This window comes from Tenebrio molitor, chromosome 6, assembly GCF_963966145.1.
Source record: "Tenebrio molitor chromosome 6, icTenMoli1.1, whole genome shotgun sequence".
Lineage (NCBI taxonomy): Eukaryota > Metazoa > Arthropoda > Insecta > Coleoptera > Tenebrionidae > Tenebrio > Tenebrio molitor.
In genome coordinates, this window is record NC_091051.1 from 2,848,156 (window position 1) to 2,872,704 (window position 24,549).

The 24,549-nt window shown below is 39.7% G+C and overlaps 1 protein-coding gene and 2 long non-coding RNA genes across 5 annotated transcripts in view; 2 read left to right on the forward strand and 1 right to left on the reverse strand.

Annotated features, from left to right (window-relative positions):
- The window catches only part of LOC138132868 (knob-associated histidine-rich protein-like), a 55,529-nt gene that overhangs the window by 22,555 nt on the left and 8,425 nt on the right, over positions 1-24,549 (forward strand). For all 3 annotated transcript variants that reach the window (XM_069050556.1, XM_069050557.1, XM_069050558.1), the window contains exons 2-4: positions 14,213-14,340; positions 14,754-14,841; positions 15,712-15,797. In XM_069050556.1, coding sequence (XP_068906657.1) covers positions 14,213-14,340; positions 14,754-14,841; positions 15,712-15,797 — 302 coding nt within the window. The remainder of the gene's footprint in view (positions 1-14,212; positions 14,341-14,753; positions 14,842-15,711; positions 15,798-24,549) is intronic.
- On the reverse strand, positions 8,624-10,972 carry LOC138132873 (uncharacterized). Its single transcript, XR_011160208.1, has 2 exons — positions 10,331-10,972; positions 8,624-10,276 (listed from the first exon to the last, which is right to left on the reverse strand). It is a non-coding gene; the product is annotated as an uncharacterized lncRNA (long non-coding RNA).
- LOC138132871 (uncharacterized) lies at positions 8,628-9,493 on the forward strand. The gene is made up of 2 exons (XR_011160206.1): positions 8,628-8,770; positions 8,895-9,493. It is a non-coding gene; the product is annotated as an uncharacterized lncRNA (long non-coding RNA).

Below are 24,549 nucleotides of genomic sequence, written 5' to 3' on the forward strand. Positions count from 1 at the left end.
AAACTTTAAAAAAGGTCGTCGCTTAAAGACTCCGGATAAATCCGGAGCCGCGCACTTAACCCGTTTCCCGTTCGCGCCGCATTTTTCGCGGCTTCCCAAAATAACCCCGGGGTCATTACCGGAGACACGTCACGTCAACAATAATATCGATTCAATACAATCTCGGGTAATGTAAGCTGGCGGCCGTAACACGGTTAACCTGTCAGGTGCAACGGGTTCAGCAAGTCCGCCCCCGGCGCGCTCCCTAATTTCGAACGAACGCACAACCCTGTTGTGTCTTCGGCTGCGTTTAATCCATACAAACGGCGGCGAACCCATCCGGAAAATTGAAAACATTTTTTCCCGCTCAATCGCCACAAAAATTTATGAGGGGCGGCCCTATGGAATCTCCCATTTACGGGACTTATTTGATTTTATATCGGCGTAATAATACCCCAATAAAGTCCCAGCTTCCATTAGGGATTTTATTGGCGCGGTGATAACCGACTCGTATTGCCACTACTGTCCGGCTAATGTAACGCCGTAAAAATTCCGCTCAACAGGGCGGTGCGCGCGCTCGCACGGCGAGCTTTTCTTCAACAGTTACAAAAAAAATCTGCAAGACGGGAAATCTAGAAAATGTTTTGTAAAAATGGTGGAGGCGCCGGGACAGTTTTTTATTAAAATAATGATGTCTTTGTAACTGATGGAGCTGCATCAAACCTGATAAGTGCCTTTTGGAGGTTTAATTATGGCGACTGAGATACTAAGGTAACGGCGTAAAAATTCCTTTCTACAGTGCGGTGCGCGCGCTCGCACTGCGGGACTTAGGTACCACAACTCGCTACACTGATTTGCATATTCAAATCTCGTAGTCCTTGAGGCAAACTTTCTCGCTGTATAATATTTTGGAAAAATCACAGTTGGGAGCCTGAGGCTGTAATAAATCAGTGGCGCGCGTTTGTTCCGAATTTGTGGTTTTAATTTAACAAGCCTGGAGGATAACTCGTCGGGACGTGCATCACACACTGTCTAATTAAACAAGAGTCGACTCTAATGACTCCGGAAAATTCACCACCACCGTCTGGGTTTTTCTTGGGGAAAATTGGAAACTGCAAGACAAACAGCGAAAGTGGCACGCTCGAAGATAAACAAAACCGCCAGATAAATAATTTATTGAATGTGGAGAAGCGCACCGGCTTCGCAAAATGTAAATTTTCCATTTTTCGACCTCGGCAAGTGATTGCTTCGGTGTTGGTTTAGTTTTTCGTAGAAGACAATCGATACGCGTGGAAATTTACGTAGATTTGGAACGAATTCGTGTTCGAATATTTGGAAATTCAGCCGTCTGGAAATTTTCATCTTTGTGGAACAAAGCCGCTCTGAGTCTTGGGAGCAAATGAAATTTAATTTAAACAACAAACAAATCGTTTAGTGGGTCCCGCACACGCGAAACCAACACTTTATCTGTTGTAAAAATACATAAATTTCAACCCTCGTGTGGATTATTAATGTACTTTCCCCCATAAATTTTGTATTAGGGAGCGTTGTTGTGTCGCGATAAATCTAGCCGACTCGTTACTTGCACGCATTAACATAAGAGTGCCGCAATAACGGGGGCGGCAAATACGGGAGGAAGGGGTGCACAACACGAAATTAGAGTCGGTGTAATTGGAGGCGGCGAGAGGAAACGAAGAGTATTTCGCATTGTTGCAAAGTTCTACTCCGGCTCCTGCAAAGATTCCAATCGTAAATCCGGATCTAGTGATGTATGGAAGCATAACTAATAATAATGCTCAAGATGCAAATTAAATTGTTCTTTTAAAACCCTGCCCGGGGGAGTTACATAATGGAATGAATTGTTCTGGGGAGAGAACATTTCGGAAAAATAAACGGGAGTGAAATATAGTTTATCTGAACGGGACGTGGTTTGACATACGTGATGCCGAAACAAAAGGACTCTGATGGATCATCTAAATGTGCGGCGAGGGTATCACTACCTCACAACAAACGCATTATTATTCGTCATGCTCGGGGTGAAAATAAATAAAATGAAAAGAGCTGCTCGTGGGAAGGTATCGAAAAGAAGCTTCGTTCGAATATTCGGGCGCTTTTCTACTTTTAAGAAAATTTCAATCTGGCTACTTCAGTGTTTAGGGAAAGTGTAGTTAAGAGGATCACCCTCTCACCCTATTCGTAAATCGTTAACGACGATGAAAGGGGAGACTCGGACCACCTGAAACCAGAGTAGTTTTACACTCTTTCGGATTTCAGCAATAACGTTTCAAAACGAGGCCATCAAATTTTACAGCGTTGGATAAAAGGCAAACCAAAAATTTAGTGTTGTTTCCTGGCGCATCCACCAGTTTTGCGCAACCACAAATTTACTTCCTGGTTACGGAAAATAGCACTTTCCACGCTTTCATTACCGGGGAAAGTGGAACGCGGCCGTTTCATTTGCTTCCAAAATTGCCTATTTTTCACCAGAAGGGTGCGAGCAGGGAGAGGACAATGGATACAAATTCCAAGACATAATTATCGACTTAATTCCCTCAAATTTCTTTCCTTTATTTCTTTAATTGTGTATGTACATACAGGGTGTTATTGAAAGTTGTACAGATATTTTAACCATGAGCTGCTGGCTTCATGTAGAACTCGGAAAAAATATCTAAAAAATAAAAATGATATTTATTTTTTGAGCTACAATTTTTTTAATTGCCTTTAGTCTTCTACGTTGTCAAACAACCTCGTAGGTAGAATTTCGGCACATTTTAAAAATACACCCTGTATATCATATTTTATAAAAGTACACCAATGCGGTTTCCTTGTTTTAAAGCATATTTCCTATAAGTTACTTCGCATTGGCGTACATTTTATAAAACATGATATACAGGGTGTATTTTTAAAATCAGCTGAAATTTTACCTACGAGGTTGTTTGACAACGTAGAAGACTTAAAGCAATCAAATCCAAGAACTGTGTCTTGTAGACTGAAATATGACGAATCAAGTGGAAGAAGCTTCATCATTGTATTGCTAAAATTTAAAATAATGATTTTGTAATTTAAAAATATGGTGGAAGAGCCGGGATATTTTTTTTTTACTACCAACAACACTATCTCATTGACCGTTTGAGCTAAATCGAATCTAAAAACAGTCTTTTAGACTTAATCGAATGCAAAAAAATCGCAGGTCCCAAAACGTCAATCGAGAAAACTGCGAATTTGTTTTGTAAGAATGGAAAGGCGCCAGGATATTATAAGACACCATCTCGAGATCTATTTCGATTATTTTGGCCAATTCGGTGTTCTGTGAAAGTGTTAAGAAGATTGGTAAAAGATCAACCAACAACACATTTGCTGTTGCTATCCCGGCGCATCCACCACAAATTTCCTTCCTGGTACAATGGCCCTTTCCGCGCTTTCATTACCGTGGAAAGTGGAACACATCCATTTCATTTGCCTCCAAAATTGTCTATTTTTCACAAGAGGGAGTTGAGGATGTGACAGTGGAGCAGGAACAGGACAACGGATGCAAATTCCAGGACGTAATTATCAACTTAAATCACTTAAATGCCGACGATTGTTTCATTTCTTTCACTTAGTGTTTCACTTCTGTTTATTTATGCAGAACACAGAACAAATCGATTAATTAAAAACTCTAGTTTATAACTTTTCTCTTAGTAATTGATACGGTTCAAATAGCGAATTCAATCGGAGGAAAACGAGGCGAATTTCTTCGCCCGGAAACAAGACAAACACCATCTTGGAACTAAATGAATTATCGACAGTTTATTTACCGTCAAATGTGGTCTGTTTACGATTTCATATCGTTTGATAGAATAACACAGACACGTTTCCTCGATTTTTCCTTTTTCGTAACGGAAACACTTCCGGAATATGTCGAGGTCGAGCGATTCATAAAAGAGTCAGTCGATACAATCACTACGCCAGTTCCACCACGTCGAAAGCGCTAATTATCATTCGGTAAAAGAAGTCCAGCCACGTCGGACGCAATCAGTGTTTGGATGGATGACCGCCGCGTTGCTTTTTCACTTCATAGATTCGTATCTGTAATGATAAACTAATTCGGCCTGATTCTTATGACAATTAATGATAATGATAACAATGATAATGATGATAATATTAGTAAAGAAAAAAATGTGGTAGTGCGTAGGACTCGCAAGCATCTGTAAATTTTTATCAGCTAATTTTTTTTGGGGGGGTGAAGTTGATATTCTGCTTAATGAAGCATTAAGGTCATTTCTGAAATTTGAGTGACGTGAGGGTGCAAGACGTTCGCGTGGTGTTGCCCTTTCGGACAGGGAGGAAATTTGGCGGATGGGATCCATCTGGTGTCTGACAGCCACAACCGCCTAACAAAAGCCGGTCCGTTGCTCCCCCCAGAGCAAACAGAACACTAAAGAAGAGTTACGGGTATTTCCCCTGAACAGCAATAAACTTGTCAAAGGGTGGCGGAATTTATTCCATAATATGTGTCAGAGGGTGATGCACGTTCCGGTGGCGCTAGATTTATGCATACACATCCTCCTGGCAGGAAATAAATATAGCGTCATACTGATCTAGTTTCTTTTTAGAATTTAAAATCCAATTTCGACGGGAAATTGGAAACGAACAAATTTTATATAATCGAATCGGTGGAATTGAAATGATGGGTCGATGATGTGCGGTTTTTCAAATCGGATTTAAGTAATTTGGTCGAGGGTTAAGCCGCGGATAATTTATTGTACGACGGGATCGAAGATGATACGGTGGCGCCGCCCCCGGCGTCTCAATTAAACGAGTCGCGTGGCAATTTTTGTTAATCTATCGATCTCGTGGGCGATACACAATGGTTGAATTATCGCCGACGAGGTCATTTCTGACAACGCTGCTGCATATTAATCACCCGAAAACAATATACGGGGAATATAATTCGGCCCGGAATTATATTCACATTTCAGATCGCTCCAAGATACCGCCCGAAACAACAACATCTGTCAAATTGTATCTCATTCGACGTCCTGCAGGATCAGGGCCACTAGTTGCGCCGCGTGGGCGGCTAATCTCCCCGGCCCAGGATAATGGGAAAAGTCGCATTGTTGCGCACCGGAAAAATATGACACGGCGTTTTGTTGCTCATTTTCCCTCGGTTAAATATTCACCGAACGAAATTGTCGAAATTGAATTGTAAATTGGATGTGTCCTAAGGCGCACCAACTTGGACCGACCCTCGTTACGTATTACCACCTCGGCTTAGTGACGCGGGGTCGACGTTTCAAAAGCGTATTGGCTTTCAATTTGCAAAGAAAATATAACGCGGATGCCAAAACAAATAACACATTTGTATTCCGGCCGTCTCGCCGAATATGAGAAGGGTGAGAATGTGGGGGATGCCATTAGCTGATTGGAAGTCGGTTTTGTTTTTTTTTTAATTATAAAGCGCAACGGTCGGTCCTGGAGCTCTGCTTATCCTCAAGCTATATTTCTCGCCTGTTGACAGCATTAATGAAACATTTTGAGAGCGCTCCCGCAAATTGGGTTTCACTGGCGGTTCGGGGTCTCCCCCAAATATTTATGGCGTCATTATCTGCGACAATCGCAAAATAAAACTACACTTGCATAATAATTACGTTTGTTATCGCTACATTTGTCATCTAACAGAAATAATTAAGCACCCAAATTTCCCGGCGCATCCGCCATTTTGTCAAATCACCAACAAGGTTGATGAAACGCACACAATTTTATCTAGTCCACAATGTATGTTTTCTTGGGAAGAAGAATAGAATTTTCTTCAATTGAATAGTTTAAGTAAAGGCCAAAAAGTGCATCTTTTTGTTCGAGTCTGAGTTTTTGGCCGAGGCGCGCCGAGGTTTGAAAACAGGCGAGGACACCTTTTTAGCAGAAGTGCACATTACTTATTTACATAATTTATGGTTCAAGGACAATTCTCGGTTTTGTCGGTTTCGTTGCTAACTTACTAAACAGAGCAACAGATGGCGTTCGAAAAAGTGCGTCCAAAAAAAGTTACTTTTCGTCCGCTTGTGAGTACGTAAAATTACTGTTTTCATTAATGGTGCCTAAAAAATTCAGCTTCAATGGAACATCCACAACAGTATACACCAGTCAAAATTTTTGCACGAAGGAAACGAGAAATTTATTCTACTCAGTTGCTTGTTTTCTTCCTTTAAAATTCAGAATGTTTTTTGGACCGAATCGATTCGTTCTTTAGTGCGAAGTGACGCCTTTACGAGACAAAAACTTATTGTAATATCAAACTTGTCTCGTTATAGAACAAAGCTTCAAACGTTTATGGCCCCGAGTTGAGGGAGCGGCTTCGGAAAAAATTTCAACGGAAAGTTTCGCAAATTTGTAGTTGTTTTGTTGGGGATCGCCTGTTCGTGCGCGATTAATCAGAAAAATGGCGAACTTTGTTCCAGAGAAAGTGCGACCCCAAATCAATAGGTTATTATTATTTACGTTATGATGTGTTGATGAATTATGCAGCGGCCCAAGCGCTACAATTATGTTATTTGCCGGTTTGAATGTCAGCCGACACGTTTGTTTCAACAGGATAGAGTCGAACCCCACACTCGAGGTCGAGAACACCTGGATTTTATAGTCTGCGAAAAGCTCTTGACGGGATTGGGGGAGAAGCTGAAATGTCATGAATAAAATAAAGCACCACTGTTTGATACACTCTGGCGAATCTGGTTCGAGGCAAGATTGCAAATTTCCTTGTATTTTTCTATCGTGCCAGAGGTTAAATCTAATAATCCCCTAATGGACATTCCGTAAGTTTTCCCAAACATGATTCGTGCAGCACGCTTCGCAGCATCCAATCCCAGACATTATAAAACATGATCCGGGAGCTTAAAGCTCTAAAATTCTATCTAGTCGGAGCTCTTTCGTGGCTTTTAAGCTTATTAATAAGTCGATGTGATTAGAATCGAAACTGTTCGGCACGCGAGCTTCATATTTGTCGGCGATTGATTTATGAATAGAGCGCGAGCCTTGTTGCAACATTTATTAGGAAAGTTTCCTTCCATTCAAGGCGACATTTTAAAATCGACAAACTTGGGAATCTCGTCGTAATTGATTTAACTAATTCTGGCCGAACTTTCCGTCCGGATTTTTCCAACATACCTCCATTCACGCTACATCAGACGAGATTACGTTCATTATCCGCCGCGAATGGAGGACACTCTTCGAAGAATCACAACGTCCCTAACAATGTTATTCAAGGAGTCCCAACTTTCCACCCAAGTCCAGTCTAACAAATTCCCAGAAAAAATCTTTTCTACCGAGTTGAGCAAGAGATAGAGTCGCGCTCGGAGGATTCTGCTCCAACTTGGAGCCAGTCTTTGGTGTTGAAAGGGCGCCATTAAACGAATCGCGGCGTTTGTTCTTAAGAACGAATGTATCTGGAGCGGTTCTCGATCAACGTCAGTCGCCGTTTATTGTTCTTTTATATGCAGAGCATCAAAAGCTTCATTGTTCCGGCGGAAGTCTGAGAGCTTTTAAACGCCGCGATTTGACGCGATCGGCACAAATCTCTCCAAAGATTCGTCCGGCCCTTCGATGAATTATTACAATCATCCAGTGCGGCCGCTGCACTATTAATTACAGCCCGAGTTATTGCATTAATGACAGTCGAGAGCAGCTGGTTGAAATGCGCATTGTTTCCGCGTCTTGAAGTTCTCCCCCTTGAAATAAATGTGCTCGTAGTTAAGTGGATGCGGGGGCTTTATTTACAGTTGAAATGATCATCGATCGGTTATTATAAGGTCAACTGATTGGTAATTCAGGTTTGCGTTATCGTACGATATGGATTTTTGTCTATTTCTAGTTGCCACACAAATTAAGACGACTTGCGACTAATCAAACCCTCAATGCGATGGCTCTCGTTAATAATGGACCTCTCGAATCGCATTAAGACCAGACAAAAGACGAGTGCCGGTTCAATTCTTTCTCCTCCGAACGGTTTCTAAGAAGCTACAGTTTGCCAAATAATGAATTTGTCGAACGATCGATCCCGACGAGACCCAATTTAAAAAGTAAACGGAAAAATGCCCCACTTTCGGATCTTGTCGAGTCTCGCCCAAATGTCAAACTTGACGTTTGCGAAACGTCAGACGCGTGGCGCCACCTGCGACGACGGTACTCCCGATGTGAAGGTTTGTGTTCGGATTGTAATAAAAAGTGCGACGAAGAATAGAAATTATCGTTGCGGGGTGTTGTTTGCAACACTGTAAAAAATGAGTCAGGTTCTTGTGTGTCGGGTTTCAGGTTTGGTCGAGTTGTGACGTTTGCGACAGCGCAGGTCTCAGGTTTGACGTTTGTGATCGAGTGGCGCCATCTATATGATCGGAGTAGCGTGATGGCGAACACATTGTGTTCAAGCCATGACCAACTTCATTCATATTCGCTTCGCTTCTATATGGCCGTCTCAATTTAGCAAAAATTTGTTCCCGCAAAGTAGTCCATGAAACGTGCAAGGCCATCTGAATCAAAAAGCCACGCTTATAAGGCCGTTTCAATTTTCGATTTTTCCATATAAACTTTGTTTCTGTGACATTTCGGGCGGCAGAACCTTTTTGCGCTCCATCTACCGATTTCGAACGCAATTGATTGAGACTTTTTCCACTTTTTCTTTGAGGTTAAGTGCTTAAAACGTCAATTAAAACATGAATGCAATAAAATATCTAAGATCCGAGCTTTTTTTGGACACATTCTGGGCTAGCAAAATACTAATAAATTAGAATTGCAAAAAACCATGAAATCATAACACAAGGTAGGTTAGAACAATTTATAACTTTAACATTTTTCTGCAAAGGAGTTTGTTCTGGATTGCACATTTCTTCTTTAATAAATCTGTTTTTTCTTGACAAATATGTATTATCTAAAACTGGTTTCAGCGTTGCAGTTATTATCAGCTCGCAGATCTGATTTTTATGTACCAGACAAGATGAAAGTATTGGATTTTCTAGCAAATGAGGGCCCATTATCTCAACCATTTGGTGGAATATACTGCGCAGAAATACTATTTACTTGAATTGATTTGGATGTCATTGGAACAGTTGGAATGATGAAAGACTCTACAGGATTTTGGGGTACAGGAATTTCAACCAGAGTTTCAGTGGGAAAAGCCTAAAAAACAAAAACACTAATAAGATGATAGTAATTAATACCTGGAGGTTCCTGATTAGGACTTTGAAAAGTAATAAGTAATTAATCGAAAAATGAGAAGAGGAAGCTCATTTTGTTTTCTCATATGTCGTGGTTGACTTCGCTTCTATGTATATTTCATGTAGCAATAAACACCACAAGTCTTTTTTAATTATAGATACTTACAAAAATAGAAGGACAAGGAACAGCATCTTTACATAAGCGTCGTCTTTTGGGGGTTGTAATGTAATTATAGAGACTTGTTGAAAATGCTGCTCACAAATTTCTGAGTAATCCGTAATTTTTGTAGTCTTTTATATTACAAATACAAATTAAAAGGTTGTGCTTATCATTGTCTCCATAAATTTGTTTACCGCAAAATGTTTCAAAAGCTTCGAACCATTTTTGTCTTTGTTTCATATTGCTGCGAATTTCAAATAAGCGAACATCTTTTGCCCCACAAATGAAACACGCTTTTACCATTTCATGTAAAATAGAAGGGTAATATTTTAAATTGCCGCCAATATTGTAGCTTTGATTCGTTGATAGGCCACCGAGGGCGCGCAATAAGGTTCTGTCTTCTTTTGTTTTATGGCCACTCTGCAGAAACAATTATTATGTACATTGAAACGGCCTTATAAGCGTAGCTTTTTGATTCAGATGGCCTTGGAAACGTGCATCATGTGTCGCCATCTTCCGTCAAGTTGACAACTTATTCATTCTAAAGTTTAAATAAATTCGGGACTGTTTAGTTGTTTTTTTAACAAAATGGGCAGAAAGTGTTTTATTTGTGGAAATTTGAATCCTTTTTTCCAATTTCCAAGCGATTCTGATCAGAGAAACAAATGGCTAAAGTCTCTTAAAAGATCTTGTAGTATTTTTTGAATAATAAAATTTCTTATAGAATGTAGTTTATTAAATGGTATTATAGATCTCAACAAAATTACAGATCATCTTCAAAAAAAGTAACACTCACTAAAGATGCTGTCCCATTCGTATTTGTAGGAATTCAGATCCAAAATATGTATACAACATGCAAAATGTTTTCTTTGGTTATTTTAGAACCTTGTTGTTGTTTGTACGAATTCATATCCTGACACAGTCCCCAGATGAAAATCAACCTGCTTCTTCCCTGCAAAACAATACATATACAATACAAATTTGGCAAAGTGATCTTTTATGTCACTTTTATCCACCATCATCCTAGGATCTTTGTTAAGATTAATAGCCCTTCAAAATCGGAGTCAATTGCTGTATCCCAGTGATTCATTTGTAGGCATTATTGAGAATTGCGAATATAGTACAAAAACTGTTAAGTACCATTTCTACAATATGAGAAACCATGTACTCATTTGCATGACTTGCTGTATGATCACCTCCTTCAAAATTCAGCGTTTTCCTGTGCAGACCACAAAGCTGCAGTATGCAATGTTATTATTAAAACAGCTGCGAAACCAGTCCTTAGTAATATTTTTGTAGAATAAATGGATTCTTTGAGCTGAAAAGTTTTGAAGTTATAAATAGTGCTCTTACCTTTAAAAATGTGTTTTGTTAGTGTCGTCATCTAGTTAAATTAAACCCAACATTTTCGTCTTCGTGTTTTTTTTTTTAATGGGCTGATAACAGTAATAACATAAAAATGAGGCTATTGACCTTGACGTTAATTAATTGACGTTAATGTCAAATTCAGTTGTAGTTTGATTGTTTGTTGAGGAGATGTCGCTAGTAGATGTCCATCAAATGGGAACATTTGATTGCATGTAAAATTCAAAATTGAAACGGCCATATAGAAGCGAAGCGGATATGAATGAAGTTGGTCATGGTTCAAGCATTCCATGAATTATTTGTTTTGTTGTGGTGTTTACAAAGCGAAATCACATTATGGGTGTCTTGGGTTTAATAAAATGAAATTACAAGTCTTGAGAACGAGAATGTGGTCTCTGGTCTGGCTTTGTGGAAATTGCGTGGCGACAATCTGATGGTTTTCTTGAGAGTTTGGGTATTTTTGGGGTGCATAAAAATGATTGATTACACAAGCCTGCACTGATTTCGATGTTTGCATAAAATTGACAGTTTCTGAACAATTTCGACCCCCTGATTACGAAAATGATTTTGGTTTTGCGCTATCACGTCTAGTTTTTTCACAAATCATTTTTTCTTAAAATTGAAATGTTCACCTAGAATGAATGAATTATTTCAAAATTTCGATATTGTAATATCGGACAACAATATGGATATTCGAAATTTCCTTGTTTTATTTGCGAGTGGGACTGCCGGGCACGAGACAAGCATTGGACTCAAAAGAAGTGGCCTTTAAGAACTAGACTTGTACCGGGAAGCAATAATAAAAAATAATTTAGTTGTATCCTAAAAAAGTAGTATTAGGTACCACCAATGCATATCAAACTTTGTTTGATGAAGCAATTTGTAAAGCCTCTTGATAAAAATCGACAATGTTTCAAGTATTAATGTACAAAGTTACCAGATCTCTCCAATGCCAAATGGAAAGAGGTTAGGACCTCAAATAAGATCTTTGTACAAAGGTAATGATTTTCAAAATTCTATGAATGTTGTTGAAAGGAATGCCTGGACGGCATTTAAGAACGTCATAGAAAAATTGCTTGGAAATCACAAAGATGAAGACTACAAAAATATTGTAAGAATCATGTTTAAAAACTTTCACATCTTGTAATATGAGTTTAAAAGTGAATTTCCTCTTTTCGCACTTAAATCTTTTTCCTAAAAATCTTGGTGCTGTCAGCGAGGAACAAGGGGAACGTCTTGACCAAGATATAAAACAAATGGAGAGGTGATATCAAGGAAGATGGAGCGTATCAATGATGGAAGACTTTTGCTGGATGTTACAGCGCGATGTACCCAAAAAAAAATACAGCAGGCAATCAATTAAAAGAAGTTTCCTCACAAAGCATTAAAGATGCCATTCTCATAAGGAATACAAAATTTAGTTAGATTATTAACCAAGAATTATTATAAACATCTTATTTTCTTAAATAAATTGCTTAATTTTTTTTTGTTAATTGTGAAAAAACCTGACGTGATACAAAAAAATGAATTGTATTTTTGTAATCAGGGCTCCAATGTTATACAAAATCAGTTATCAAAATCAAAACATCGATTAAAAAGTTTTGTTTTGCAGGCCTGTGTTATTTACCTTCGGAAAAACAGCTACATTTTTAGGTTTCAACCCTATTTTTAAGGCGCCAAATCCTGGTCCAGAAGTAACATTCTAGGTCCTACTCACAAGTGACTAGAGAAGCTTTAGTTTTTCTCGGCAAAAAATTAGTGCTTTTTGAAGGATTTTAGGTCTTTTTCGGTTGTTTACTTTCGGGAAAACAGCTAAATTTGTAGGTTTCAGCCCTGTTTTTAAGGCGCCAAATATCCTGGTCCAGAAGTAACATTTTAGCTACTCAGAAGTGACTAGCGAAGCTTTAGTTTTTTTCGGATTTATTTTTTCTTCTGAAATGATTTCTTAAGAAAGCTTCTAGAATAGAACTTTCTCCAATTGAAGATGAGCGTCATAAATTATTTAGGACCAAATCTCAATATAGCAGCCAATTCCTTCTATTTCACATAGTTTTGAAGATAGAAACTTATCTATCCTGAGACGGTGTGATACAGGTTTTTAACAGTTTTTTTTTTGCAATTTTTTGAGTGTTTCACTTTGCTTGGAAGTGCTTGGTGGTTCTATGGAGTGTTCCAATTTTTCCGAAATCTTCTTCGAATAATGTGAATCGTAATTTTAATTGTTCTAGGACTCTGAGCATGCTGGTCTGGTTTCTGAAATGAAGTAGAGTGTGTGGGAATGTTTATTCTTCTACAAAGGATTTGAAAGTTCGCTCGAATAAAGATGTTTTTGTTGAAAAGCATTTAATCTAAGGTGACTCAATTCTCCAAGATTGGATTCAAGAAGATTTCTATCTTAAACCAACTACAGAAAGAAGATTTAATTTTCATTCAAGAGAACAGTCTTTTTTGTTCAATTTCCTCAGCTACTGATACTTTAGAAGATTTTTTACCCACAGACGCTTTTAAGACAGTTCTTCCATAGTTTTGATATTTTTTCTGATTTTTTTGTTGTTGTTATTTTGAAGTTTCCACTTGGTTTTGAAATGTTTGGTAAGTAACGGAGTGTTACAAATTCTCTAAAACTTGTCCAGAACAATCTGGAGTTTACTTTGTAACCTTTCTGAAATATTCTGTACTTTTAGAGCATTCTGATCTGACTTGAAGTTTTCTGGCCTTCTGAAAGTTTCTGAAATATTCTAGAACATGCGGGAAGAAGTCGATGAGTTCTAGAATTCGTTGGAATTTGACATTCTACGAGTTGGAAATCTTTCCATTAAAAAATAACACGTGACCCAATCTTTTTAATTTTTTTTTATAGTCACGCAAAAATAAATCGTCATTATTGTTGTTGTTGTTGTTGTTGTTGTTGTTGTATTGTGAGCGTTTCGCCAACACTGGTATCACTAATTCAATCAGAATACATTTCCACCCCTGGGTGTAAAGTCAATTTTACACAATAACGCTAATTGGGGTTAGTTTGCACCCGATCACCTCCCCCAAACAAAGAACACTCATCTGCGATCCAAACTTAATTATGTTCGACTTCTGCCCCTTTATTAAACCTCTCGGTTCAGACCCGCCCCTTCAATCTGGTCTTGTGATTTTTTCAGGGCGTCTGAAAATTTCATATTGTGATGCGGTTCTTCGCCCGCCATGAATTTTGTAACCACCCGGTCGTCTCGCTTTAATGAATAATTTAATCCCGGGCTTAATCGAAATCCTTCAAATTTGCCAGATAAACTGGACAATTTCTACCATTTTGCTTTTTCTTTAAATTGTTAATTTTTAGGTTATGTTTCGTACACTCGGAGCGGGGACTAATAATTTATTTACAAAGTTCGCTGCCGGGCCACATCGCAACGAAGTCCTAATAAGCGAAGCCTTTGTGCTTATTACTCACCCCATTTAAATGTAAATTGCCACAAACGAAAGTACGAAAAATGAGCGACTCAGTTATGATGTGATCGTTTTTATTTTCCAGATCGACGACAGAATGTGGTAGTCATGAAGTCGGCTCTGTTGTATCCGTACGACAGCTACGTCGGAAGGGGGTACTGCAGGATACTGAGCCCCCGCCACGCCGCCGTCACCGCCGCAATTTACACACTAGTGAGTATCTACAGTATGTTCGACAAACCGAGCGCTCGAACATAATCGGCTCAGTCGTGTTGTTCCCCAAATTCAATTAATTGTTTTTGCCGCCGACTCACTCGAGTTTAGTGGAGTGTTTATGGTGCCGGGAGGGTAATAGCCACTTAAAATGTAAATAATATTTGGTGGTAGTGTTCGGAATCGAGAGCGCTCTATTCCTAGACCCTCCAAATTCCAACAATCTGGAGAATCACGCTTTCATCCCCCCAAATGAGTCGAAAAATAATCGAAACGACAGTTTGACGCAGTCGGCGACGGCTTTTTAATACTGGCACAAACGGGGGGTGTATCTGACGGGTGGGTTTTGTAAACACGAAACTTTTTCACTCGACAGAACTCATATAAAAGTCGCTCTCTTCTTTTTATTGCAGAACATTTCCATCCTGGTGGTGTTGTTGTACAGTTGGAGGATCAGCGTAAATATCAAGAAGTATTCCAGTTTGGAGGACGTCTATTATGGTGAGTTTTCGATATGTCTCGTCAGTTTGTTTGTCAAAGAGAGACTTGCGGTTGCGAGACGAGGGCGCAAAAGTCTTGAATGGCTGCTTTGCAAGAAGTTTGTTGCGTTTTTATTTGACCAACACCGCCAAGACGAATTGTTTCCTTTCGGGGTGTTGTTATAAAAGGGCGGATTTAAATTTTTCTCTTGAAATATATCACGAGAGACGAGGAAGATATTGTAATTTGTACTCTTCTTCTTCGGCGGTTTAGAAGTGAAGCATCAAGGTCACGCAGCGGCCATTTGTCGGTGAGGCCAGGCGCGTTCTGTCTCTCGCCTGACGAGCCGAATTAAACGAAAAACGATAAATTCGAGGAGGCTCAACAGGGTGGCACAATTTCCATACATCACGGCGCCGCGATAGCTTTGAGAAACGAAATTTCTCTGTTAAAATATTGCAGGAATTCAATTGGTTCATTTTTCATCTGCGCGAAATGTGCTGTCATATCTCCTTTTTACTTGGCAAACAAACGGTCGGACAGTCTCGTCACCGGAACAACTCGACCAATTTACTTTTATTCCTTTTCGCCCCCACTAAACCTTGATAGGGGCGATTTTGATCGAACACTCCATAATCCGCCATCATAAACCATCCCGTTCACTTTTTGCTTATAAATCGACGACACGTCCGTTGTCGGGACAAGTCTCCCCCGAAGAAATCGCCTCGCAGATTAATACATCTCCAGACTCCGTTCAAATATTTGTCCACGTCGGACTTCTTGTCCGGAGTTTGTTGGCATTGAAAATAATACGCCAACCAAAGCAGAAACTCCAGCACAGTCGATGCTCATAAAGTTTCGCCCATAAATATATTTCTGTGTTCGTTTCAGGTGTCCAGATCGCTTACTTGGCCATCATAGGGACGCAGCTGTTCATGATATTCCTCAGCATAGTCCTCCTGATCGGCATATACAAGGTGAGTCACGGCGATTGAGTGGGGGCGGTTGAAATCTGAAAAATAGCACCGCTTTCATTTGTGACTCCTGAAAGGAGGAATTAATCGCGAGGGGATGGAAACGCGATAAGACGCGAAATCCGAACCTTATTCCACCGACTTCTGTTTTAAAAAGCACCAAATGAGTCACTTCAGCGTCTCAAAAAACTCCGCTTTGTATTTACGTGTAAATTGGTGTGATTAGTTGGTTGCATATCCCTTAGGGGCTTTAGATAATTTTAAATTGCCACACACTGAAATCAACCACTCCACGACAAATTTTGTCTGAAACGAGAACTGCAGAGTGACGGGTGCGAGATGTCAACTGTCAAATTTACATTGACATGTTGTGAAACTGACAGGTGACAAATCTGTGCGTGCACATATAAATTACAGCCAAGTAAGATGTTGGAAACATTTTTTTGTGTGTAATAATCCTGTATCATCGAGACATGTGTTCTTGGAATGTTTTCTTATCTTTCGGCAACCGTTCCCTCGAGTGGATAATTGATAAAATCGTCGATTTCGCCGGGACGAGAACCAAGAGGAACGGTACAAAATATCGGATTACTTATATGAGAGCGATAAGGCGCTTCCCGTATCGAGATCCTGGCGAATCGTCGTCCTTTAAGCGTCCCAATTGATTTTTTCGTAGAGAATCTGCCGAAACTGCTAAAATACCGTGCAAAGGATCAAAGAAATTATATTTACTCACGGCAAAGTAGGCAGATGGAGCGTCCCTATCGATTCGGGGGCGGCCGCCGGACACGGTTTCGAATTTTGAAACGAGGGGGAGACAATCGCGATCGAGGAGCTCCGAATTCGGGGGGAAAAAGCTGAGGAGCGCCTCCCGAAACAGTCGTCGGAAATGGATGGCTTTGATTCCGAATCTGTTAAATTATTCGTGAGGGTGCGATTTGCATCCGGTTTTTGGGCGATTTTTTGGCAATTAGCCCGGCCCGACTCGAATACAAACCGGAAGACGTCTCTCGACTCGCGATTAAATTATGAATATTTTTTGCCAATTCCGTGAGCTTTCCCTCTGTTTCCCGGTTTCTTTGAGCATTACGTCTTTATTATTGTTTCCAGGGTTTGTATCGCTTCGATTTTTTCTGAATTAAGGAGCAAAGATAACAATGGGCAAATTGAAAACGTGCCCCACACGCCGAATATTCAGCGGTCCTTTGAGAGGCTTTGCCGCCAGTCTTAGCTCGCAATTTTCATTTTAATTAAATCCGAAGCAAAACGTTCGTTAGGCGAAGACGACGGCACGATTTCTTCGCGTGTTGGTGCGATTCTTCCACAAATACACCTCCGAAGGGCTTACTTCCAGCCGACAAAGATTCCCGTTTAATTGGGATTTTTTGCAGCGGACTCGTCTCTTTGTCTTATTATTCTGATCCCAGCTCGTGTGCGGCGCTCCAGGCTCTCACTTTATTGATATTTAATGTTAGACTTCAATTTCGCCTAGACGGATAATAAATCTCGAGAAATTCGCCTCGACCGAATTCAGTTAGTTTATCAAAGTTTTAAAAATTTAAGACACAACTAAATTGTCGCACAAGTCGTTCTCCGGAAAGTTTTATTGCAGTTTCGTGTTGAAGACTGTAATTCTTCGGGTCGCTAAATCACAACTAGCAGCAGATAAATTTCGTCACAGCTGTACTCGTGTTTGTCGAATTAAAAACGAAAATAATCCAACTCTTCTATTTTTCCCCAACAGTGTGACAATACGAGAGAAAAAAGGAAAACAGATGCAAACTCCATCATATAATTAGCAATCTAATCGCAACTGAGAGCCGGAGGTTATTTAATTTTCTCCAATTCTCTCTCTTTTTTTCCTCCGAGCCAAATAAAATTTCCTTTTCGACGCAATTACGGCTTATTTACAATACAGTCGGAAGTCACAGGTTAAATTCGGTAAATTAGATTTTTGGTTGACGTCGTGCTAACTATGCAAATGTGATAGTTTTATTTAGTCAGCAAACCACAATTAATCCCGAATGAGAACAAATAATGTGTTTCGCATTTATTCGCGTTGATGATAATTATTATTGTGCGGCAATAAAGTCCAATTGATGAGGCCAAGTCCACATCGATACAGCACGTGGATTAATGAGCAACCACGCAAAAGCAAAATGTCTTTTTTTAGAATGTCTAGTTTTTAATTCTCGCCGATTTACAGCTGACTAAGAGAAATGAAGCGTCAAGGTCACACGGTGACCATTTGTCTGTGAGGCAAACCGTCGTTTATCAATGTCTCTCTCTGACGAGCTGAATTAAGCGAAATATTTTTTTGTTTTTTGTTTTGGTTAAAGAAACTAAAAAGTCGAAGAAAAAGCTCACGTAAAAATCTTGATATTTCTATTGTTTAATGAACTGAAGAAAATGCACAAATTGCTTCTTATAGCTCTTTCTTTGAGGAAAATTAAACAAGAGATATTTGCAGATATTTATTTTCAGAATTCAGTACGAGATTTCCTAATTTATTTATTGATCAACATCTCACAAAAAAAAGCTTGGAACTGTTGGTGAAATAAAAAAACATTAATTCATTCAACAGATTCAGGATGAGTTGACAGAAACTGTTATGGTTATCCTAAAAATCAAAAGTTTTTAAAAGGATGCATAAAAATTAAGTTTCAAGGTCACGCTGCCGCCATTTGCCTGTGGGGACACGTTATCCAACAACTGTTCTCTCGACTGATGAGTTGATTAAATGAAATGTTTAAAAATTTTCGTGGTCGTACAAATTCAAAAATTTGCAATTTGAAGAAAATCGTGAATTCTCTGAGAAAGTTGGCAGAGAAAAATCTCGACACCTGTTGTTTAATGACTTGGAGGGAATGTAAAAATTGCTCCATGTAGGCTTCGTTGAAGAAATTTGAACAAGAGATCTTTGTAAATTTTTATCTTTAAGATTAGCCAAATAAAAAAAAAAAGAATTGTTGCGTAAATGAAAGAAATATGAACTCATCCAACAGGTTCAGAGTGAATGTGTCGCGGTTTTCCTACTACAAGTGAAGCTTCAAGGTCACGCGGTGGCCATTTGCCGATGAGGCGAAATATCTCTCTCCCGCCTGGACGAGTCTCGCAGAATAAGTGACATGCTGTTCTCTTTTTTGTTGTTAAAATTGTAATAAATCCCGGAAACTCACAAATAAAAATCTCGACATGTCTGCTGCGTAATGAGATGTAGGAAATGTATAAATTGTCTTTTATAGCGTTCTTTGAGGGGATCCGAACAAAAGAATTTTTCAGATTTTATCTTTAAAATTAGCCATGAAAATGTCCAATTTATCAATTGGGAAAAATTCGACATTGTCGCTGGTTAATGATGAGTTATGTGATATGAAGAAGACCGAGAGAGCGAAGAAAAGCGCAAATCAAAATTTGCGCATCCGGTTTACGTAGTTTGCCACTGAAACCGCAATTGCAAACGGGAGCAAATAATACGTTTGAATTTTATTTGCGTCGACAGAGGACACGCCAGACTAATTATTGTTGTGGGGCAATAAAATCGAATTGATGGGATGGGGCCTGTCCATTTGCTTCAATAATGGAACGAGCGTGGAATCGAGACAGGATCGTCTAAAAAATTGTTTTATCTAATCGATGCAGGACAGAGTCTCGTCGAAGCATTTTGTTCACCTTGTCCAATATTTACACAAAATACGGCTAAGAGATCGAGTCTGAATAAATCAACAGATGTTTCTAAACAAGATGCTTTTTACTGACGTTGACATAGCAGACGTGACATGCGAGCCTCGGCTTTTATTTCACAAGAAATTTAATTAGCCAAGTTTGCGACACGACAAATTTTTCTGACGTTATCTTTGTTTTTCTCCGAAAAGTAATTCATTTAATCGCTTCTCATCGAACAGATTAGATAATTCGTGGATGGAAACGAAATTGGGTAAACTACACAAGTGCGCTCGATAATAAAATTGTTTTCGCCCTAAAAGCGACTCACATTAATTTTGAGTGAATTGAAACGAACTGAAACGAGATATTTTTCTCTTTTTGGCGGGGACAAGCCGTGTTGTTACTGTCGCTCGTTACTTCGGCACGTGTGAAATTCGATGCGAACTATTCCATCATGAGAATATGATTAAACCAACAGATGGGACTGGGAGGGCACCGATAAAATTAAGCCCAAAAACCGCGATAATGGAGTGCAGCATTGCAGGATCATGTTATTATGCCACTGTCCAATTAGATGCGACCGCAACCAAACCAGAGGGGAATTTGCAAACTAATGCACTGTAGGCGTTGCAACATCGTCGTAATAAGAATATTTGTAGCAGCGGGATGGGAGGAAGGAAGTGAGAACGTCGACACGTTGTCACTTGTAGTTTCGCCTGTCAGAATGTGATGGTCCCTCGTAATAAGTAAAGAGCTCGGTCACGTCCCCATCCGACACGATATCCTCCCAATAATAAAAACAGGATTCGACGAGATGGGAAAAGGAGGATACGGTTTCCGGAAGGATTTGTTTGGCGGAAGCAATTCGACACATAATTGAGAGACATTAGCCGGCGCGATTAAATTATACAAAAGGGGCGGCGCATTTAACGTGATTGTGTTTGTTCAGCAGGCGAGGTCCTGTTTGTTCTTGTGCACGTTGTGCGTCGTCCTTGCGGCACGGGATATTATTAGCGAGGAGACATTGTACCAACATGATACTGCCGCTTTTATCGAATTACAGGAGACTCTCTATTTGATTAAAACGGTTCATTAGACGAGAACTTACATCGGTCTGGGTTAATTAAGTTACTTGTTCGTTTGCGAAATTATAACGATATTAATTATTACTAACACAAATATTTATTCGTCGATGAGCGGACGCTTCGCAGCGATCGGCTCGGGGCAAGAGTGAACCGTCGCGAACAAGGCTCCCTTTCCTGTAGAACACACCAGTCGAGAAGGACGAGGCGTGTTTCATTTCCATCCATCCATAATCTCCACTTCACCCTCCATGTTCGCCAGATCCAGACCCCATTGATTTCTTTTTCGCACCAAGAAATTGTTCCTATCTTTTTGTTGCAACAGTCGATAAACAATTTGACTCTTCTCCGGCGTGTCACTTGATAACTTCCAATTGGATCCTCAGCGTTGGAGCGCCAGACCTTTAGTTTCCATTGTCGAATTGCAAATCGTATTAAGTACGTGATTAGAAACAGCAAACGCTGAATCGATGACATTCCAATTCAGCAATCGATCAGTCAGACGTTTACGACGCAGCGAATTCTTTCTCAATATTGATGTTTTCTTCGGTGGACTTCCGCCGACATGACAACAAGAGTTTGGAACATGAGACAATCATTTTCTTTAATTGTGTCTCTTCAAAAGTCTTTTAGCTTGCAAGAATGTTATTTATTAAATAATCTGGACGCGAGTAATTGTTTGTAAAATTAAAAATATCAAGTGAAAGCTTGGGACTACATTTCTTACAGTTTTCTGATTGATGTCGTTGTAGGTGAATTAGATTGCACCTAGCATTTCTGCAACCCTTTTTACACCAGCGCATCGTACTCGTACTGTCACTGCCATCGTGCCATCTAGGTAGAACACAAAGCAATTGTTTTTGGTTGTGACGTCACAGTAAAGGCTTCATCGAAAAACGAATTAAATCTCCAGAATTTAATAAAAACAGTAAAATTTTTGGTCAACACTCTTTTTTTAGTAGAACGATGTATTTAGGCTTTACAATTACTGCCTCGTGGAGCAAAATGCCATTAATGACGCGAAAATTGTCATTTACAAGTGAGGTTAAGTTTGTGTATTTATTGTTTTTGCGTAATTTTTACTTCGTGAATCATTTAAATAACACCAAATCACAACAAATGCTTCTTACATTTTAATTATGTGTAGCAAATATTTTTTCATCTAAATTGTACTTACAACGACTTACAATCACGAAAATGTTGATAGGGTATAAAAATACTTCGCCTTTTGCGACGTTCAATGAACACTAAATACCCTGGTATCAACTGAAATTATTATATACATTTGCCACCAAGCTTTTGCTTATCTCACAATTTTCAATCTTCCATAAGAATGATTAAAACACCGTATTTGATACTTTATTTTCTGAAAATGTAAACAAATTTTGACGTTTGGCCTTCCTCGTGACGTCACCCCTGACGATACAGTGTATTGAGGGTTGCATAAATGGCAGGTGCAATTTAAAATCTAAGAGAATAACTGATTTTTTATCATTTAGGCAATTTTGAAAATACAATATGTAGCTCAAAAAAGCGCGGTTATAGAATTTTAAAAATTTTGTGCAGAGTTTTTATCTGTATGTATCTGTTTAGCTCGTTACAAAATCACAGCTTGTACACTTCTTTGATAATACTACATTTTAAACTGTTTTTATATTTTTTGCCTGTGGGGGAAACACGTTATCCAATAACCTCTCCTTCTGATGAGCTGATTGAACGAAATAGTTATTTGTTTATATAATTGACAAACTAGTTGCTTTGATAAATGCATTGTGTCACGTTTTGGTGTGATATTATTCATAAAGCAAATAAAAGTCTTCCAGGGTGTTAATATGTCACTTGATAACTTCCAATAATTGGATCCTCCGCGTTAGAGCTCCAGACCTTTAGTTTCCATTGTTGAATTCCAAATCGTATTAAATACGTGATTAGAAAGACCAAACGCGCAATCGATGACATTCCAGTTGGGCAATCGATCAGTAACTCTTTCAGACATCCAAGACGGAGCAAGTTTTTTCGCGATACTGACGTTTTTTCGATTAGTTGGACTTCCACAGACATCAGAACAAAAATGTATCCAATCAGATTAATTGTTCGAAAGGAATGTCACTTATTAAATGAGGGGGACATTATTACATTTTGCAAAAATTTAATACTCCGCCTCTTCGTTAGGACGAATTTGAGAGGGCCCACCCCCACGCAGGCATTTTCTCCATACGTCGGCGGCGGCGCTTTACGCCTCAATAAACACCGCGAGCGTCCATAAACCGTCCCGTTATCATTCGCTTTTCATTTAATAAATTCGTTTCGGCGTCGTCGGCTCATCGAGTATAATTACTCAAAGCGCCAATCAAGCTACGACCCAATCGGCGTAATAATAACGGCATCAGCTCGAAAGAGCAAAAACCAACTAGGAATTTTGTAAACACAAAGAGGTAATCTATCAAGCCGTCTTCATACGTGTTATCGAGCGTGCACAACTCGGCAACAAATCATCCTGTTTGGGGCCTCCTATTTTTCTAAACGCGTCCGAATCGGCCGTCGAGGCTGATGGCTGGACGACTAACAAATGGCTTTTCGAATGAACGGCCGAAAGTTTTCGGAATCGACCCTTTGTAGCCGCTTTAAATCGGACCTCCACGCTGGAATATTGAAATCGCTTCGGGAAAATTTCAACCGGAGCCCACGTGAAACTTCAGGACAATTGGGATAATTTCGTTAATCGAGACGGCGGCTCCGGACCGGTTCTGACTCCGGGGGAAATCCCGACACGAAATTGTTGACAGAAAATGAAGCTTCAAGGTCTCAGGAAAGCATAAATGACTTTTCTTCGTTGCGAACCAAGAAATGTACGATTTGTAAATCGGCTAAGATTCGCGAGAAATGCGTTACATCTTGATTTTTCGCCTGTTTGGCAAATGGCCGACGCGCGACCTTGAAGCTTCACTTGCTTAATTATCACCCGTGGGGGTTTCGATCGCGACAGTTTAGTGCGAAATCTCTTTTTTCTGTCTTTTTGAGGTTTTGGATTATTGTCTGTGACTGATTGACCTCAAGAGGTCTCTGGTGGGTGTGTTTGTTGTGTTGTAGTCGGCGTGGGATAACACCTTTGAAAGCATTGAAAAATAAGCTCCCGGAGCTAGTTTAAGCCGGCAATTACGTCAAAGACCATCCTGAGCGTTTCATTGTTGTCGGCAACGCGTTATTTCACCGGATAAAATTTCCAATTGTAAGTTACCTTCAGCAAGCAAACAATAATGAACCGAATTAATTGGCTTGTCGAGCGTAAAGCGTCGAAATTTCTGCGAAAATGCAAACAAACACCCATTAAAGCTCTCGTTTAGGTTTGGAGCACCGGCTCCGGAATCGAATTATAAACGTTCATTCGGAACTGAGCAAAAGTCGAACAAGATCCGATCCGATAATCTCGCAGAGAGTCTGGCCTAAGCGAATTAACAGAAATGAATGTTTTCCATCAATGGGTGAAAGGTGGATCCGGCCATAAGCCGAAAGATTTGCCGTTCCCCCAATATTTTCACAGGGGCATGAATTTTTTCGAGAGTCTCTCGTGGGTTAATTACGACCGGAGGCCGTGCATTAACAACCAATTTCGGCGGCTCAGTCGTGCTCCGGTGTTAATTTCGCCATGCAAAACACCACCCCCGGATTATGGATCAAGTCTGGAGGAGCAGATTTTCTTTGGCAAAAAATTAAACACTGCTTTCACGATCGACGTCTGCTCTTCTGCACTCCATATTCATCAATCGAATTAGAGAAGTCCTTCGTCTGTCAGATTCGACATTGCTATCGATGTCTCGTGTCGCTCTTTGTGTGACAACATATGTCGGTTTATCATGTTTTTTATTCTCGTTCGATGTTATTCCCTTTTGTAGCTCGAGGGGTGTTATGTATGTTCGTCTGGAAATACGAGCTTCGGGTAAATAATGTATTGCATGAAAGAAAGGTGACTGCTGCTGCCTTTTCAGCGCTGCGAAAATCGAACGGGG